General features: G+C 40.8%; 1 protein-coding gene across 2 annotated transcripts; it reads right to left on the bottom strand.

Annotated features, from left to right (window-relative positions):
* Positions 1–512: 512 nt before the first annotated feature.
* Positions 513–16294, bottom strand: keap1a (kelch-like ECH-associated protein 1a). Of its 2 annotated transcripts, none has more exons than XM_040042089.1 (12): positions 15810–16294; positions 10097–10955; positions 7633–7832; positions 7386–7542; positions 6184–6276; positions 5865–6011; positions 5616–5722; positions 4772–4901; positions 4237–4433; positions 2427–2632; positions 1766–1942; positions 513–1181 (listed from the first exon to the last, which is right to left on the bottom strand). In XM_040042089.1, exons 2-12 carry the CDS (start codon positions 10307–10309, stop codon positions 1000–1002), a joined length of 1809 nt encoding a protein of 602 aa, XP_039898023.1. In that variant the 5' UTR covers positions 10310–10955; positions 15810–16294; the 3' UTR covers positions 513–999. The 2 variants fall into 2 exon arrangements, with proteins under 2 accessions (XP_039898023.1, XP_039898024.1); XM_040042090.1 differs by lacking the exon at positions 15810–16294 and adding an exon at positions 14556–15803.
* Between the last annotated feature and the right edge of the window lie 704 nt (positions 16295–16998).

Genomic DNA, 16998 nt, shown 5'->3' with positions numbered 1-16998 from the left:
AACCTGCTGGGATAATTGCAGGTGAGCCATGGAGGAGATAGAGCACAGTAGTGCAGAGATAGGTAAACACGCAAGTGACGTCTGTGGTCGATGACTAATGCTGTATAGACTCCAGCGCCTTGTCTTGTGAAATGCTGGGATAAAGGCTTTGTGAGGGTTCTGCAGGTTAGCTCTAACTATTGTGAGCCATAAAACATGGACACATACTCTTTATCAAAGTGGGATATTACTCCTCGTAGTGCTCGCATACCTTAGTCCTGGGCGGGTGGCTGTGTGTCGATTTAGAGCCAAAAAGCCTTTGTCATATCTAAACTGTCAGTGTCACAGGAGTTCGTTTGCACGGCCATCCAGAGAAGACATTTTTGTTGCGGTGCACAGTTTTTATTGGACCTATTCCACCATCTAGTGGTGGTGCATCTGCTGTTACCTACCGCAGCTGCACGAGTCCCCGATGAGAACACAAGAAGTGAAACAAATTGGCAAATGAGGAAATGCAAATGATTAATATTTTGGTCATTTACACATTTGATTTATTTATTTTTAGAAACAGAGTGTACTAATTGCAAAAAAAAATTTTTAAAAACAAAAAGGCAGCTTTGGGTGAAACTACATTGACACAAAATGAAGAAGTCAAATGTAGAGAGGAACTAGAAATAAGTTCGCCTTCTAAACAAAACACTGAGGAGTTAAAAAAAAGTTAAGAAGAACAATATTTAATTAAATAGTAATTAATTCAGTAGCACCTTGTTGATTGCAAGGCCGCTATCATATACTGACTGCATCACTTGATCCCCAGCAGATGTAGAAATATATTCCTTCCTCTTCAAAGTCCCCATATAGTCAATATCTGCAGTGTTCCACAGTACAACCGAGATCAGTTCGGGTGGGGGGATAGCTGTTTTTATTTGGAAATATTGTCATTTAATGCACAGCCCCCTGTTGAAAAGCAGCACCACTTGGAAGTGTATTCAGCACTTGAGACTTCAACAGATTCCATCCTCATCCCATGGCGTCTCCCTCTTCTTCATCTTCCTCAGGCAGGCTCCCGGGACAGGGCTCCATGGTAACAGCGACGCCCATGCCGCTGCGTCCAACGGGCATGTCTGTGACACATGTCCATTCATTTCTATCGGGACAGTAGCATTCAACGCTGGACAGAAAGCCGTGTTGGTTAAAACCTCCTAAGTGGGACACACACACACACACACACACACACTATGATTAGCAAACATTTGCATCAATAAATAATTATTAATTATTCTGTCTTTAGGGGGTTTATTTGCGATTTCAGAACTAATTTACAAAACAGATTTTTAAAGATAACTTTTCCTTTTTTTAAAACTTAAAAAAAAAGAAAAAAAAAAAAAGATTGCAGTTATGAGTTCCTCCCAATGTGATATTTAATTCGCCAGCTGCATATCAGTTTACTATAAGCATCGGAACCACGCTTAACTTCATTTTATTAAATAACACTGAGTCAATGAGCCAGATTGGGAAGAAAACAGAGTGCAGCTCACTCTAGGGTAACAGAGCAGCACCTACTGATCTGCCTACCGGTCAATGAGAGGGATTTAATTACTTAAGTATTCAGTATTTAGAAGTGTGTGTTGCAACACTCAGTAGAAATCTCGGAAGCGTTTATTACAGATATATTATCCTGTAAACATTAATGACACTGATAAGAGCAACATTTTTCACTCAGCGCTTCAGATTCATGAAGTTGTATACAATGTGCTTAATACCAAGCATTAGAAACCCGACTGACCGAAGACGAAGATGCGTCCCTGGTGGACAGTGACTCCATGTGCGCTGCGAGAGTACTGCATCGAGGCCCTCGGCTCCCACGTATTCCTGGCTATGTTGTAGCGTTCCATAGTGGCCAGCTGGCTCTGCCCATCATAGCCTCCTATAGCATACAGGTAAGAGTTCACACACACCAAACCTGCAAGCGCAAACAACACAAAAAATGAAATTTGCAACATAAACATGCCAGAGTTTCTTGGAGAACATCAGACGAGAAGACTGAAACAACTCTCATGATTACAGTCATCTTAACAGAAATCTGAATTATTTTAATCTGTACAAAGGCAGACGTGTAAAAAAAAAAAAAAAAAAAAAAGAAAGAAAGAGCAGGTTGCAGTTTTACATTGGGCTGTTTGTTAGGCAAGAGCAGTGGAAAAAATAACATGTTACTTAGTGACTTTTTGAGGTGCTGATAGGTCAGATTTTATTATCTTGGGAGAGCACAAAGTTAGTGCTGTCCCTCTGTTTACTGTTTTATACTAAGCTGCCTGAAACCTTATTTTGGGCAAAGGTCAGAAAAAGTAAAGACTATGTGAGAGTACTAGAGATAAGCGTGAAAATGGTAAACACTAAATGTGTCTAAACCTGCTTCTCATAAGAGCCAGAAATGCCCACAAACTCACCTAGTCCGCTGCGTATAGTATTCATGGGAGCCAGCTGTTGCCAGGTGTTAGTGTCAGGCTGATATTTCTCAGCTGTGTTCCAGCGGTTCTGTCCATCATAGCCCCCCACTACATACAGGGCCCCCCCGCACACCGCCACGCCGGCTCCCAGGCGAGCAACCGACATTGGACAAACAAAGGTCCAGCGATTAGACTCGGGATCCCACCTGCAAACCAAACAGCATTTGTGCAGAGCACTTAGTGCAATGATAATCTGTTGACAACTCCTAATGATATTACATATTAGTCAATTGACATAATTAAATTAATGTATCAGCGCCGCAAACTTTAAACCGATTCGGTGCGAAGCGGCTGCGCGCGGCAACTCTCTCGGTCTACACGAGCAGTCAACTTTAAGTGGATTAGGTTAAGCTGGCAACCATGTTTGGCAACTATGAAGAAGCTGTACTTGAAGCCAAAGCTATCGCAACACCAGTGAGCGTACAGAGACAAGAAAGTCCAGTCGTGTCCTTGGAGAAAACCGGCTGAATTAATATAAAAACAGCTTGGGATAAAGAGTGGCAGCAGGAGGAAACAGCTGCTCAATCCAAGGATGGAGGAAAAAAAGAAAGCAAAAACCCTGCCTACCAGCACCTCTAAAGTAATTTACCAACAAGATGCAAGAGCTTATATCAATCTTCATGTCTAGCTCTCAGCAGAAATAATATATGTATTTCTATATATTTCTTGCATAACAACCCACAGGACTCTTTGCATAGGCAAATAATGGAAGGCATGACAACAAGAAACAATCAACATGAGCAGACGGGACTTCTTGTACTCTGACTGGTTAATGATTAAAAGCGTGTTGGCACAGTTGCTGGCAGTGGTCGTATTCCAGCTGAAAACTGCTGATAGGAGTGTGGCTTATATTGCATCACCTGTCCTTTAATGTTCGGAAGGCGCCTTTGAAAAAAAAGCAGCACTAAATTCAAGTCGCTCTTCGCTCTGACATTGGCCCTGCACTATGATCGCTGAAATTTCTGCATCTACAGCGAGGTGCGCAACAGCGGCAAATTAGGAGCAAGGAGGTACGACTCCCCGCAGAGTCTCCGGCATGTTGCTTGCATTGGTTTGGGAAGCATCCTCGGGAGAAGAGCCGTTACTGCCAACACTGATTACTATAAATGCTCTCGTCTCCTTTGATGTGTTACACTTTCAGTTTTCATCTCAATACTTTTATCAGCTTTCATTATATTTAGCAGCTTCTCAGAAGAAGATTTCCAACTGGTTTCTGATGAGCTCTAATAATTCTCTGCTGACTAGCATCTTTAAGACATTTTTACATTTCAATCTATTTAAAAAAGTGTTTAAGGTCACATTTGAAGTAGAAAGCTAATAATATCAATAGAAAGTGCCATTCTTGAGACTTTCTGTTAGTAATCTAACCTACATGAAAGCATTATATCTCCTTCTCGCGGCAACGAGAGGTAAAGTATACGCAACCAGATCTACATTCCTAAGAAGTTTGTCTGTACATGTTTTGAAAGACCTCATGTTTTTGATGTTATGATGTCTAATTAGGCTAAAAGGAATACCAGCAAATTCTTGACTGCTCTTTAGCTTGAATAGCAGCCATTCATTTAATCTCTCTGGTGGCAGTCCCCATACGTGCGCCGAGGTAACTGCGCTTCTAAAAATCTGCATCTTAAAAAGAAAATCTGTGCTTCCACATTCAGCTTATTAAACACAACTTTAATGAAGTCAAATTACTTCTCGAGTGTCGAGTTAAAGACATAAATCCTCAAATAACAGCACAGAGATGTCTCACTTTTCCACCGTGTTGTGGTGTATCGAGCCCTGGGAGCCTCCGACAGCATAGACGCAGCCATCCACCACGCCCACCCCGACCCGGTTCCTGGGGATGTTGAGGGAGGCTCGCTGGCTCCACTGGTTAGTCATGGGGTTGTAGCAGCTCAGGGCGTTGGACTCTGTGTTGGTTTGAAGCGACAGGTTTCTGCCTCCAACCTGCGTTTAAGAACACTTTAAAAGTTTATGTTGAGAAAAGTGAAAAGAAAAACAACCCAGAAATCGCACTCACTGGCCACTTCATTAAGTACACTTTTTTGATGCTTGATATGAATTTCATTAGGTGGTTTTGACCATGTTTATCTCCATAACTGCATTGAGCTGCTGACATGTGATTGGCTCATTACATATTTTAATTTATGTGGACTTGAGCAGGTGTAGTGAATAAAGAGTCCAGCAAGAGTAACTCTGAGTTTACTGCATTGTATCTGATCTCTGCGTGTTGTTCACAAATTAAAGCTCATTTCATTGACCGTATGATAACTGATGCAACATACAGTGTAGAGCAGTCCAAACAGTGCGCAGGCTCCCAGACCACTGCATGGCGTCCCCATGTCAGCCAGTTTTATCCACATATTCCTCCTTGGATCGTAGGCCTCCATGGATGCCAGAGAATGCTGCCGGTATCTGAACAGACAAAAGAAAGTAGTGACTGGCTAGTTACTAAGATGAATGTCCAGAGTAAATAAACAGCTTTTCATGAGAGCTTGTGACATAACTTTGAATCCTTTGTTTGTTATTTGTATAAAGGTTAAAAAGGATATAAAGGATCTTGTCATATAGAGGCACAAATACCAAAGACATAATATGGTGATTCATGTATGCATGCAAGGCTGGTCTCAAAATTTAGTCTTAATCAGTAGGAAATGTGAAAATAATACTCCAGTCATTATCTGCTCTTCCTTATGTCAATACGCACTGATTGCTATGATTGTGTCTGTGTTTCCACAACAGCATCATCCCATAAAACAGGTCTATGAAAACAGAACAACATGATCATTAAAAAAGTCAATACAGCTCAATCATCAGTTAGAAGTTTACGCAGACAGGATGATTTCTCTTATGATAACACCAAGTCGAAAAACAGATTTTTCTATGATGGATAGGAGCCCAAAAAGCAGGGCTACTCTGCAAGGAAGACAGACTGTGTAACCTGCTCAACAGTCACCAGATGGCACACCGAGTAACTTTCTGAATTCTTGATAAAACACAGTCTGAGCTCATTACCACGATAGTGTATTGTCTGATAATAATGATTAATATATGACAATCAGAACCTCAAAATATTTGCTGCAGCCAGTCACACATGTTTGCTGAGCATACACAGTGTTTGATAACTACCCGCCGGCCACGTAGATAAACTGAGTTCCCCGATTAGGAGCAGGAGGAAGCTTCCTCAGGGTCATATCCTGGAAGATTTTGGACAGGAAGTCCTTACAGGAATTAGCCTAAAATTAAGATAGGACACAAAATATAAAAAAAATATATATGGGAAAAAAAAATGGGTCATATGGCTTTTCTTTTTTTTTTTTTTTACACTTTGATACCAAAATAGCATACTAGTTTTTAATAAGTGCAGCTGTGGTTTACCTTGCTGAGGATGGGACAGGACAGCAGCTGGTTCTTCAGGAACTTAGGCGGCAACGCATAGATGTGAACTGCATTCAAGAGGGCATGCAAATAGGGGGCTCTGCTCTCCATATCCCAGCGTACCCAGTCTGTGCAGGCTTTATACACCTGATGTGGATTTTATTCAAATATATTAATGCACAATTTGTTATTTATGTCTAATAGAGAATCTAACAGGAGATTCATTTAAGTATATTTTTGAATGAATACCATTTGTGAATGAAATGCCTGTTGTATGGCTCTCAAACAGATTTCAGATTTTTATTTTAGGGTCACACACCTCAGACTCACAGAGCACCTTGAGACTGTCCTGACTGATGAGCTCCAGCAGCTGGCAGTGAGTAAGACTGAAGAATTCCTCTTCTTTGGTCACCTTCAAGACAGATGCAGCATTTGGATTTTATTCAGTTTACTTTTCAACTTTAAGAATTACTTCCATTGATGTGAGTCGACAGGTATGAGGCAGCGGGAGAAACTAAAAAGCTAGATTCCATCATTTCATGAAAAAGGCAACAGGAGAAGTCAGAATAAGTATTGGCAAAAAGAACATAAAAGGCTTGGCAGTGACAGGGGGGCTCGATTTGTTCTCGACTCAGACAGATATGTGGAGCTCGGTTTTGGGTAAGCATTAAACTCTGACACTGAGTCAAAGTTCTTCGGTTATGTAAAGCGCTCAGAAACAAAACAGAACACGAGCCAGTGAGGTGGGTCTCTAAACTGTGCATAATTATGTGGGGACAAGTAAAACACAGTGATGATTCTGTGGGATAAGACTGCCCCATGTCTGCCTGTCCACATATATCCACCTATCACCATAGTTATCTCTCAGTTCTTGTGCTTTGCCTTAACAAAATCATCCCCACTGAGTTGGCTGAACTACCTACAGCTAGTTAGTCTTCAGAACAGGTTACTGCCAGATTGGACTTGTTCGCATGCTCTCCACCCTTGGGTGGAGTTTGGCCTGATATGCCAGTGCTCACAGATAGGAAAGGTGCTGTTTCACAACGTTTTGTTCAGATGTCTCTCTGAGAGAAAATAGATGTTAAGAGAGGCATTTTAATGCACCCAAGTATGGCTGTTGCACCCAGCTCAGATATAGGCTCAGCTGATAAGTACAGAAGTGGATCTATTTGCCCAGGTGCAAATAGGCCCTCTGCTCCTATCCATTCCCAGACACGCATTTTGGTGATGTTGCTAGATCAGATGACGTTCCCCTAGTCTAATTTTTAAAAACAAAGGTTCTGCCCCCAACAAAGGTGGTAACAATCGGGTTCTAATCTTCAAAGTTCACTTCCACCGATACCATATAAACCGCCACATGGGTGCAGTTGTGTATAAGAGTAACCTGAGACAACCACGAGTACTGCACTTCAGCATTTTTAATGCTCAACTTCTTTTTAGCTACGCGAGAATAATTTGAGATAAAAGACACCGTTTCTCATAATAATAACTGCACGTCCAAGCTGTTGCATGTGCTGTTACCTCACTGAAGTGTGTATTGATGTACTCCCGACTCTGTTGATGCAGTTCTGTGCAACCGATCTCCTCAGCGAAGCGGGAGATGCCAATGACGTTAGCTGGCTCTAGGTGTTTAATCAGATAATCGCAGCATGCCTTTGCCACATCCTCAATCTGATACCTTGCAGGATGTAAAAGAAGCAGAGGAGCATTATAGTCTTCACCTCAAAATATGACTTAACACAGTGGTCTGGGTCTAAAATATGTTTACCTCATAGCAGCCAAAAGCACATGCAATACACACTTTTCTCCCACTGTTATGTGAGAGGTGTAGGCAAAGTCAATAAGTCTCCCGACCACCTCAGGGCAGACATCACGCAGGGTGACCTCCGAAGCGTGACACTCCTTGAAGCTGCTGGTAAACATGGCTCTGAAGTAGGAGCTACAGGAGGCCAGCACAACTTTGTGAACCTGAAAGAAAAAGGTTGTGATGATAATGAAACACTGGAAATGTGCTCAACTGAATGACAAGCGAGCCAAGAAAAATTATGAGCTCATTTTGAATTAGACGGCAGCAACAAAAAGGAAGTTGGAACTGGGAGAACAAAAGGCTGAAAATGAAACGTAGTTAGAGTAATGACAATTGTTCTAATGTGTGGATTTTGTGTGTGTGAGTGCAATTCAGCTTCGACCTTGGCAGATTAGTGTCTCCAGTGACTGAGCTAATGATAAATCCCACTGAAGTAAAATAGCATAAACTGCATGAGACATAAAGGAAAGTATATTCATACGTGACTGAATAGTCATTCGTGATGGAGTTAATGATAGGTCACGTTGAAGTACAACATAGAAAAGAAGAAACCATTGTGATGGCGTGGTTTTGATGTTTGAATTTGGCTTTAAATCTTGTATGTGAAATGTCCCAGAGAGAGTGAGAAGCAATAGGGTGTGACTTAAAATAAGGAGATTGTGGACACCAAAAAGAGCAAAAGAGGATAAAAGAGGGCTCCTAGGAACATTCAAAGCTGTTCTTGCTCTAGTTTCTTTGTGATAGGCAGTAAACATCTGGCCCTGGGAGTCCACAGTTAGAAATTACAGCAAGAAATGCCAGAGGAGCAACCACTGCCCGAACACTCTGGACTCATGAATAGGTTTTATATTTCTTGGCTTTTCCTCTTCTCATTTTTTCCGTGTTATATTATCAAGTCAAACATGCAATTAACGTTGTTAATTAAATCACTTAAGTAATTATTATTAAGTATAATTTATTTAATTTGGTTTTTGCTTTGCTACTGCTAAATTGCGTAAATTAAATATCCTGCATTCAAAAAGTCTAAATTGTGGACATTTCCTTTTTAACCCCTTGTGAAAAAGTAAAGGTTAAAACCTGTGCATTATTATAAGATCGCTCAAGGGGTTCTTACAAGTTACTCTAGCCTTAAAAATTAACAGATCCTCGGGGCCTACTTTTCCAGACCACTAAATGTTAACTAACTGGGCTAAGAAGTGCATGGATTTAGAGGAGAGCTGCTGATAACAGGTATGGCTGAAGGTAGAGGGCTTGACCAGAGGGCCACCCTGGCAAGGATGCTTTCAAAGGGAATAAGAACAACATTTGGAGGACTGAGAAGCAGGTAGAGCTGGGCATGTCTCCTCCCCTGCCTACTGGGTAATACTCATAGGAACAGAGACTCACAATTTTTAAACAGAGAGGCGGTACCACACCTTCTTGTATTGGGGGTGTGGGGTTGGATGGATGGGACAGTGAACACAATTCACTGTCCCATCCACAAATGGTGCAAAGGAGCCATATGTGAACATGATCCACACACATCCCGTTTGACCAAAGCTCATTTTAATGGATCTCTGATGATATCAGGGTGCATTAGTGCCTGTGAAATAGCCAGATCAAACATCTGGCAAGGCACCATCAATGCTGGAAGATGTATAGAGGTTACATATGCTCCCATTCTGATGACGTCTTTTTTAGGAAGGGCTTGCATATTTCAGCGAGACAACGCGAAACTGCATATGGAATCTATTCCAACTGCATGGCTTCATAGTAGAAGAGTCTGGGTGCTACACTGGTCTGCCTGCACTGAAAACCTTTTACCAGCTGAAAACATTTGGAGCATCATGAAATGAGATAATATGACAAAGACGACCCAAGACTGACGAGCAGGTGGAATCTATATCGGACAAGAATGGAACAACGTATCTCCCAAAGGTTCAGCAGCTGATCTCCTCAGCTCACCGAGGCTTAATGAGGTGATGCTACACTGTGGTAAACATGGCCCTGTCCTTTTTTTGAGACATGTTGCTGCCATCGAATTCAAAATACCGTCTTACAAATGGTCCAATTACTCAGTTTGAGCATTTGATGTTTTCTGCGTTCTATTGTGAGTAAAATGCGGTTTATAAGATTTGCAAATTGTTTTTTTAATTTATTTACGCTTTAAGAAAAATGGGTTCACATTAACAGGATCATTAATATGAATCATTTTGAATAATTATTCACTTATATATTTAACTTGTCCGAGAGCCTTTTATTATATTTGGCGTGCACTTTGCAAGTTTCTAAAATGGAAATGGAAAAACTTGTTGTCACTGCGTGTTGTTTTTCAGCAGCACTTTTTAAATGCTGACCTTTGTATTAAATTTAAATTGTCATAAAAAAAATAACCCAACAACACAAACTACACTATGATTCTAAAACTTCAAACACGACCCATTACCTTGAAGTCGACTGTCCTCTCCTTGTATGTGACATGCAGCACCAGATCACACAGCAGTTCGTTCTGCCGGAACTCATCCATGGCCTTCAGGGCCCTTGAAGCATGGTTCTCGACGGTGTAGTCAAGATACCCAGACCCACGCATAGAGGGAACCACAATAGCTGAGAAATCTGAGTCGCATGTTGGACGTTTCTTCTTTTTAGGGCAGTGCATTATGGGGAGAAAGCACTTTAGATCTAGTTTTTCAGTGATACAGTCTTTTACAGTCAAACGTTTTTAGTTCTTATCCCATTGGATTCAAACTTTCAACAGAGAAAGTTCCTTTGGTCTTCAACTCATCAGTAGGTAAAGGCTACAGTGTGCAAGTATCCTCAGTTCCTCCATTTTGCCAAAAAACATTCAACACAAAAATAGTCTTTTAGCATGTCGACAACCCCCTGCGTAATAGTACATTCCATCGGTGATCACTGCTACAGCCAGCAGGCGAAGTAAGATGTCCAGATGCTGCAAAAATTAAGCTCAAGTCATGCGTTTCTCTGCAGAAATACAGCAAGGAACCATATTTGTAAACTGACGGTGAACCACATAAGGCTCGCTCAGCCACGTATCCTGCCCCATCTGACATGACTGACAATATTTGTGTCACACAGTTCCCAAAGCAAAAGCAACAATCATGAAATTACTTTTGGTCCGGATTTGAAAGAATTCAGGTTTTTCAAAGTAGTCCATTCTGACGTTTTCCAACGTCTTCTGCCATTTAGCGTTTTTACATGAAAAAAGGAAGTGGTTGGCACATGTGTGCAACTGCAATCAGTTGTATCATAGCAGGGATTCTTCTTCAACTCATGTGATGCTTATCCTGGAGAGAAGAGGGAGAGAGGGTGTTAGGAAAGCTGAGAGTTTTTCAGTGATTTAAAAAGAAGCAAATATAATCAAGATCTCCGGATATGGCATTTTTTTCTTATGCGTATGTGGGTGTGTTACTGTGACACACTGTGGGTTTCACTTCCTTACAAATGAATCCGAAAAAAACGTGTTGTGACGAACTGCTTTATGACACAGCTTTCAGCTGAGGAAATAATCACTGTGTTTGTGATTTCTTCTAAGATTTTCATAACTGCAGGTTAACAGTCTGCATATAAACCAGTTATCCTTGTACTTTTTTGTTTTTGTGTTATTTAATTTCTATTGCTTGATTTCATTTTTGGCTTCCATATGACTAAATGTGATATTTTATCCTCATAGAGTGACATCTGGCTAAATACAGATTTGTTAGGACTGATATTTAAGAGAAGTGAAATTACACAACCAGATAATGACTTTCAAGCTATTGTTATCATTGTCCTTAAACTTTTTTTAAACTGTTGTCACAGGGCAGGAGGTGGGGTACACCCATGACCAGTTTAGAACCACCAGTAAGCCTGAGTGAGAGTCCTTCAGTTTCCCCTATAGTATATATAGATTTTTATCATGCTACCTGGAGATAATAATTAAATATAGTTATTAAAAGAAAAAAAAAAAAAAAGCAACTTTGATCTATCCAAATGAGTCATCAGGCACATGCTAATTTTTAACTTGCATATTTTGATGTATGTGGTATATCTTGCTATTTTAACATAATACTGACCTGCCAGATTGGTCTATACATGTTCAGAGAATGACGCTTATTTTATTTTGTTTTGGAATTTTTATCTACTATTTAAGTGAATTTAAAATCAAACCATTAAGCTTCGATTGAAGTGCAGATTTATGACTTTAATTCAAGATGTTCACCAAAGATTTTGCATTAACTATTCAGGAATAGTTCATTTTTACACATAGCTCCCTGTTTGAGAGGCTCAAAAAAAATCAAACTTGTATTTCGCATCTTTCACTGAAACTCTCAATATGCGATTTAAATGTTTAAGTTGTAATGTTTAAGTTCGCTATCTTTTTGATTAGCCTGATAAACCAAAATAAACCTATCAAACAGATAGCGAAAAAGCCTTGGGTGTGGCCATACCCTATCAGAATTAATCTAAAATCAGAAACTTGGACGAGGTCTGGTCAGTAAGCTCCAACATCAGGCATTTGCCTCACTGAAATCACTGACACTAAAGACCAAGCAATGGTGGAAGCGTGAGTGACTGCCATTCGTCTGGAGGCCAATTTGTTTGCCCAAAGTTTTGTTTTTGCTACAGGGTGTCCTCTCAACTTACACACTTATTTACCTCTTATGTAAGAGATATGCAAAAGGTTTTGTGTAACAGGTTTAAAGATAATTAGAAGAATTAATGCACTAAGCTGTCAAATTATGAAAAAATGCAAGTAAATAAAAGACAAAAACAATTATTTTGTAGCACACGTCTTTATGCAGAACAGCACACCTTGATCAGCTACTTGTCAAGCAAACAGTAAAATCTCCTGCATGCCAGCGTCAGTTGCTGCTGCTCCAGCTTGAAGCAAAACAAATCAGCTCATGAGGTGGAGATGAAGAAAGGACTTTTGTTATCTTGCCTGGTAGATATAGTGCATTTGTCTGTGTGAGAACCCTTGGAATCATTAAACATGTAAGCATTAAGGCGGACAAATCAAGGCCCCGCTGAAGGCTAAACCATGCAAGATCCTTATGACTATTATATGCAAAATGTCACCATTTGCAGCTTTTTGGCAACACGCGTGCATAATTAAAATACTATTGCCACACACATTTTGGAAGATTTTAAGTCAAAGCAAAAGGTGGTTTAGAGATAAGGGGATTTGCAGAGCTGCACAATTAAATCTACTCAGCCACCAGCTACCTCACATCTCAGCCTACAGTTAGTCAGCCTGCTTGCTGGTCATATGACCCAATGTGTCAGACAAAGGGGGGGTAGGGCAGAAAAAATGAGATTTTCAGGGAAGCACACACTGATGACAGTAAAATGATGGGAAAAAAAGATAAGAGGGGGAAGTCCACTCGAGGAGGGAGTAAAACAGTAACGCTGATATGACACTTGGTCTGACCAGTTTATTGATTCTAGCTAGATATGAAGGTTCTGTTTGACCGAGGTCCTCACCGGTAGCACCGCAGGTGGGAGTGCAGTTTAATTTAGTTGCATTTAGAAACTCCTTAAATCAAATACCTCAATTTGATTTAAGGAGTTTCTTTCTTCCTTTTTCTTTAAAAGCAGTTTTTTGTCAGATGATATCATACTTTTGACACTAAAAACAAAGAGAAGCATTGAAGCCACTGATTCCGGCTGCAGATGAGTTTGCTTTTCATAAATCACACGCCATTCTTAGTGCAGAATTTCTGAGAGGAAACAAATGGGGCAGACAGTTAACCATTTACAGATTGCTTCCGTACATCCAGAACAGTAGAGTAACTGGTGCAGTCAGCACTTATGGCAAATTTCCTGTTGAGAAATGTTATTGAATTACTTATTTCAAAACTACCTTTTTAAACAGATTAAAACTGAAATAAATATCGTCCTAAACTGCTGAGCTGTAATGAGTGCACATCCTTCGAAATGTTTTGTAACAGTAGTGACAAAAGCGCCTCTGCTGTGTCATCTGTCGTGTCACCATTGACTTTTCTCGAGTCAAATGTTGGTGATGACAAAAGCACATTTTCTGAAAAAAAAAGAAAAGGGAAAAAAAGAGGAAGACTGGAGTTAAATGCCACGGGATGATTGTAGTGTTTTAAAAAATTGAAACATCTGTTAACTCAGCCATAACAGCCCAACAAGGGGAAAAAAAAAAAAAAAAAAAAAACCCACTCGTAAGCAAGTTCCGCTGTGCAAGCTTGAATTTTGTAGACCAGTGCATGTGATAACACAAAGTCTAACCAATGTCCGTGCGATGTCCGATTGCACCTATGTGTGAACAGTGCAGGTAACTGTCCAAGGAAGTGAATGCCATGCATCCCGCTTTCTGCACAGAGCACCCTCACCTAAACCAAAGGAAGTAGGCTTATTTCCAGATGTGATCATTCATTTAATGTGTACTCTCTCTCTCTCTCTGGATAAGATAGCACCTCTACACAGTTGCTATGTTATTTTTATTTGAGTTACTGTTGCTTTCCTATCAGTTTGAAGTAGTCTGGCTATTCTCCTCTGTCCTCTTGAATCAACAAGGCATTTTCACAGAGAAAACTCGCGCTCACTGGACATCATCTTTTTTTCCTGACCATTCTGTGAAAAACCTAAAGATGGTTGAGTGGAAAAATCTCAGCAGATCAGCAGTTTTTGAAATACTCAGACCAACCTATCTCCACCAATAACCACACCACGTTCAAAGTCACTTAAATCACCTTTTTCGCCCCCAATCTGATGCTCGCTTTGAACTTCATTTTGACCATGTCTAGATGCCCGAACGCACCAAGCTTCTGCCATTTGATTGGTGGATTGGATATCTGCGTTAATGTGTATTTGACCTATTAAAGAGTCTAATGGACATAATTTAGAAAATCAGACAACACCACTGCCTCATTTCTCACCTTTGAGAGGAATGCCACTGAACAGGTTCTCCCTTTGCTCGCACTTCCACGCTTTAGCGAGTGTCATGACATTCAGCCTAAGATATTTTGTGCAATCTTGCTGGCGAACAGAGAGCACTGATCACATTCCCTCCCTTTAGAGGAAAAACAGTTGACACCCTGGAGGTGGTGAAATTTAGGAAATAAGTAGTTCCCAAGCTTCTTGTAAGGACGTTCAATAAACAGAAACCCTGGCCAAGTGCTACACAGCCTAAAATATTTGAAAAAGAGCTACAATTTATTTGTGTGTGCCAGTCAACCAGAGACAGAAACAATAAATACACATCAAGCCTGTTGTGGAACGTGTAGGAAAATAGCTTGTCATCCTAAAAAGCATGCTCTTTTGAGACTTGTGTATCCTCCCCCCCCCCCCCCTCTCTCTTCTTCTTCTTCTTCTTCTTAATATTATAAAATTACGCGGATTCGCAAATTAATCAACAAACTTGCATTTATCATTCCCTTATTCAATTAATTACTCAACGGGAAATTGAACTACAGTTATTTCTTTAAAAATTGTATCTACTTTTATTCATTTTATGGAATTTCCTTTTTAAAGGTCGAAAACATTTTTATTTTTTATACGATTTAAAACTGGTCTGGGGACTGTTAGCTTTTTTCTGAATAAACTAATCAAGAAAACGAACTATGGCCACCGGATCTGCGTTTAAAATGCAGAAGCACAGCAATAGAGACCTCTTTAACATTTTCTTGCGTCAAAAGAAGGATTTAGAGAACTAATATCAAGTAAATGTCCCTACGTTTGACTGGTCCTGAACAATAACTTTTTAAAATCAAACCGCCTAAACAAAATTCCACCGGATTCTATTTGAATTTTGCAATTTAGTCAAAATATATTTGATTTTATCTGCAAAACCAAAAACAAATAAAAAGCACAACAGCAGCAGCATTCAGCGCTCCGCATGCAAAGGCGACAAAGAGCAAACGTTTCAATTCCCCTTTAAGAGTCCGCACACCAGGAGAGGAAATAAACTCCACTGCTCAACAAGAACCGTACAAACTACCCGAGCCGAGGGATCAGCCTGTCCGTGAACGTTGCTAATGTCGGAATAGTGATGTCACGAGTGCTGCTGGAGGATCACAAACTCACGAGAACCGTCTTTAAACACATCACAGCGATCCCCCTTTCCTCTCTCCCCCCAACCGAAGGGCGCGTCCGCGCTGGTTTTATTCTCTAACAGCTGCAGATTCACTTACCTACAAAAACACCTGGTCGGCAGCCGCTAAAACTCCTCGTCGCAAGAGAACGGGGCGCATTCACACAGAAGCCAACTCAAACAAGTTACGCAAGACTTGCCCAATCAGCACGATAAGTGTTCGCCGGTGTTTCTCTGCACGGATCTCTCCGTCCTACCAGGAAACCCGCTGATATCTCGTCCTCCACGTCAAAGGGACAAATGTGCACTTGTGAACTTCGTCGGTGCTCTGAGTCGCTGAGGGCCGACGTCCAAAGGCTGTAGTGTAGTTGGTGGTGCTGGTGTTGGGGGAGGAGGAATATACACCAACATGACACTGCAACTTTTCACTCCGCAAACATTGTGCGGGGCAATAACTACGCATGTTCAGACCTACACGGCAACTAGTCGGACGCCGCATTCCTCAAAGTGAAACTGAACTTTGACTGGGGCAGGACAGCGGCTTCAGGAATTAGATAATAGTTACGCAGATGAAACACGCTTCAGCGAGAATAACAACAGCATATCTTTTATCCAACAACCCGAAACTCACACACACACACACACACTCTCTCTCTCTCTCTCTCTCTCTCTCTCTCTCTCAGGAGAGTGAGCTGCAGAGGAAATCCACAACATTTCCTGCAGTTCGTTCAGATGGATTAAAATCAGGGCCCATGATAGAATGGTCCGCTGTTTTCTTCTTATTTTCCCCGTCTAGCTGAGGTGGCTGTGGACTCGTTGACTTTATACTTCCTGATAATTTAACTGTCAGCACAGGGAAAGAGGTTATTTAAGCCTTTACTTTAACCATGCTTGGGGTTATTTCTTTTGTCTTTTTCATGCTTGTCTGATTGAAATGAAATGTCCACATGTCACCCCATGTAAGGGTTGACAATAATTTTGTCTGGGCTGTTTTAGACGATCTTTGTGGAAAAGGAGATACTTGATTATGTGTTCTAGCAGGACTATGATCCCAAATATACATCAAAACTGATTTTGGAAAGGATACAGAAGGATAATATTAAGGTTATTGAATGGCCTTCCCAAAGCCCCAGCCTCATTCCTATTCAGAATCAAGAAGAGTGATTAAATATCCGGCCAGAAGTACCAGAAACTTGTTGATAGTTCCCAAATGTTTTTGGTTGAGGTGCAACTTGTTGTGGTATGCACTCAGTCCACCCTGGAAAAAGAACAGTTCAAAGAAATCATTC

The sequence above is a fragment of the Simochromis diagramma genome, unplaced genomic scaffold (genome assembly GCF_900408965.1).
Source record: "Simochromis diagramma unplaced genomic scaffold, fSimDia1.1 OVJJ01000304.1, whole genome shotgun sequence".
Taxonomy (NCBI): Eukaryota; Metazoa; Chordata; class Actinopteri; order Cichliformes; family Cichlidae; genus Simochromis; species Simochromis diagramma.
The sequence above is the reverse complement of the archived record's forward strand: the minus strand, read 5'-3'. Positions and strand labels throughout refer to the sequence as shown.